The 2,500-nt window shown below is 51.3% G+C and overlaps 1 protein-coding gene across 1 annotated transcript; it reads right to left on the reverse strand.

The window, feature by feature from the left end:
- Nucleotides 1–229: 229 nt before the first annotated feature.
- Nucleotides 230–739, reverse strand: SARC_10930 (hypothetical protein; the record flags this gene model as incomplete). The annotated part of the gene is made up of 1 exon (XM_014295005.1): nucleotides 230–739. A coding segment is annotated over one exon (510 nt), but the record flags the coding sequence as incomplete, so codon positions are not given.
- Between the last annotated feature and the right edge of the window lie 1,761 nt (nucleotides 740–2,500).

Consider the following 2,500-nt stretch of genomic DNA (forward strand, 5'->3'; position numbering starts at 1 on the left):
TAATATATATACTATATATATACTATATAATATAATATATAATATAATATATATATATATATATATATATATATATATATATATATATATATATATATATATATATATATATATATACGTATACCCATAATTCGGAGCGTACCCTTCTCGTTTGCCTTGGCCTGGTTGTGCCCAGCCTTTTTCTTCTCTACTAAGTCGGCCTGTTTCTGAAACACCTCGTCGTCTGGAGAGGGTGTGGCAAAGTTAAAGATTAAAGCTGGCGGTGGTTTCGTTTTGTGTTCTTTCTTGAGAGCTTTCTGCCCTAATCTGGCATTCTTTTGTGGGGCGTTCAGCCCCGATTTTGCACCTTCTGCTTGTGATTGTCCCGATTTTTCTGATCTTTCAGAACCCATTTTACCAACCACTATATCGTGCTTTGCGCTCTCATCAGCTGTCACCGCCTTGGCCTCATCATCACTACACTCACGAGCCACATCCGCACATTTAGCAGACCGGACAATTTCAGTCCCAATCTCCGAGTTAAAGGACAGCCACGACGCACTATCCCGCGGCAGGTACTGCATGAGGCTCTTCTGGTACACCCGCAACGGGCAACTTCTCGTGCCCCCATGCACTCTAGTACTGCCCTGAACCTTATCCCCACGTCTTCCCGTACGTGCTTGGTTTGCGTTGGGTGGCGATGGTGTGTGTGCAGTGGGCAGCACAGTCACAGACTTCTGCGCATGTCGCGTCGTGAAAGCACACGCCATACGCGATGGCTCAGCCAGGGCATACGCACGCTTAATGGCAGTATGCAATACCGGCGGATGCCGACGCGCCTGGGTGTGTGCAGGTGTATGTGTAGGTACATGTGCAGGTGCATGTGTAGGTGTATGTGTAGGTATATGTGCAGGTGTATGTGCAGGTGTATGTGTAGGTGTGTATGCCTGTGCCTGGGTCTGACCCTGGACGTCACCACTGCCATCCTCTGCACCGTGTGCACGTGTATGTGCGTCTGCTACTGCGACAGGCCTGTTGAGCTTGGCCAGCTGAGACAAAGACGCAAGTGTTGCTGCAGGCTTACTCGCACGTGTGGGTGTAGGTACAGGGACCACAGTCTGTGCTTGTGCTTGTGCGTGTGCGTGTGCTTGCGTCTGTCCCGTGATACTCACAGCCGATGTGTGGGAGTTGTGGGCATTCGTAAGTATCGAACTTTGCGCGGGCGGATGTGGGTGTAAGTGAGCATGCGGCGACAGCGATGCCAGAGACACCCCAGACACCGGTAGTGTTATGCGTGTAGATAAATGTGGTGTTGTGCGTGTAGGTGCGTGTGCTTGGGCAAACAAAGTCCCCAACGACGTCAATGACGTGACTGCAGCAGACGGGTGTGGCCGTGCCTGGGCGGTAGACGAACCGGCGGTAGGCGGAGCTAACGTGCCAAGTGTGGGTGTGGCTAGGGAAGACAAGGTAGGTGTGGCTAATGTGGGTGGGCCTAAGGCCGTTGCTGGCTGTGGAGTGGCCAGGGAGGTCAGTGTGAGAGTATTTAAGAAGGCGAGAGAGGGTGCACCCGATACAGTGGGTACAGGTGTTGCCAGAGAGCTCAGTATGGGGGCTGCGAGTGACGCAAGCGTAGGTGGCCCTAGGGTAGGTGTCCCTAAGCCGGTGGTCGTAGGGGTTACTATCGAACTCGTAGGTATGGGGGTGGCAGATAGTGTAGGCGGGCCTAAGCCGGCAGGGACAGGTCTCCCTACCGCAGTTAGAGTGGGTGCTGCACCCGATACGGACTGTATGGTTGCCGATAGGTTTAGGTTTGGTGTGGGTGTGGCTAGTGAAGCCAGTGAGTGTAGTGTGGGCGTGTCTAGTGTTGTGTTCCCTATCGCAGACATGCCTAAGCTCGCTGGCCTTGGAGCATGTTTTGCCAGAGACGCCAGCGATGAGAGTGCTGGTGTATATGTAGGTGTATGTGCCTGTGCTTGTGTGCGTGTGGGGCCATGTGAATGAATAGGCGGTTGACTTATTGTGGGCAGAGATAACAACGAGTGTAATGTGGGCGGGTGTGTGTGATTGTGTGCATGCCCTGCGTCTTCTTACCTTATCAAAGCGGGAGAGAATGGGGGGGTGGAGGGGGTCGTTGCCATGGTAAAGGTTGTCATGGTTGATCCGCATGGAGGGGGAGAAAGATCCAGAATAGTGTACAGAAAATCGAGAATACCAGTACGTGAGAATCGATACAGAAAGCAATAATATGACTAATATAATTGTGGAATGAGTGTCGGACAACAGGCTGGGTAAGCTACGCCACTGTGCCCATTCGCATTCTCGCTCGTGTGATCCGAGTTGGCTTGGCCTATATTGAGTGGCCACATGCAACTGATATCGGGTTCTCTGAGCTTTTCGATTTAGAAGCAGATAGACCACCAACAATTTGTTCCTAAATTCAAATATCGCTCAGGGGAGAGGAGGGGGGGGGTCTTTTTTGGGGACAAAAATGAAGGACGTGTCCTGAATGTGACACAAGAAC

Source organism: Sphaeroforma arctica, assembly GCF_001186125.1.
Source record: "Sphaeroforma arctica JP610 unplaced genomic scaffold supercont1.1446, whole genome shotgun sequence".
In the NCBI taxonomy this organism is placed as follows: Eukaryota; class Ichthyosporea; order Ichthyophonida; genus Sphaeroforma; species Sphaeroforma arctica.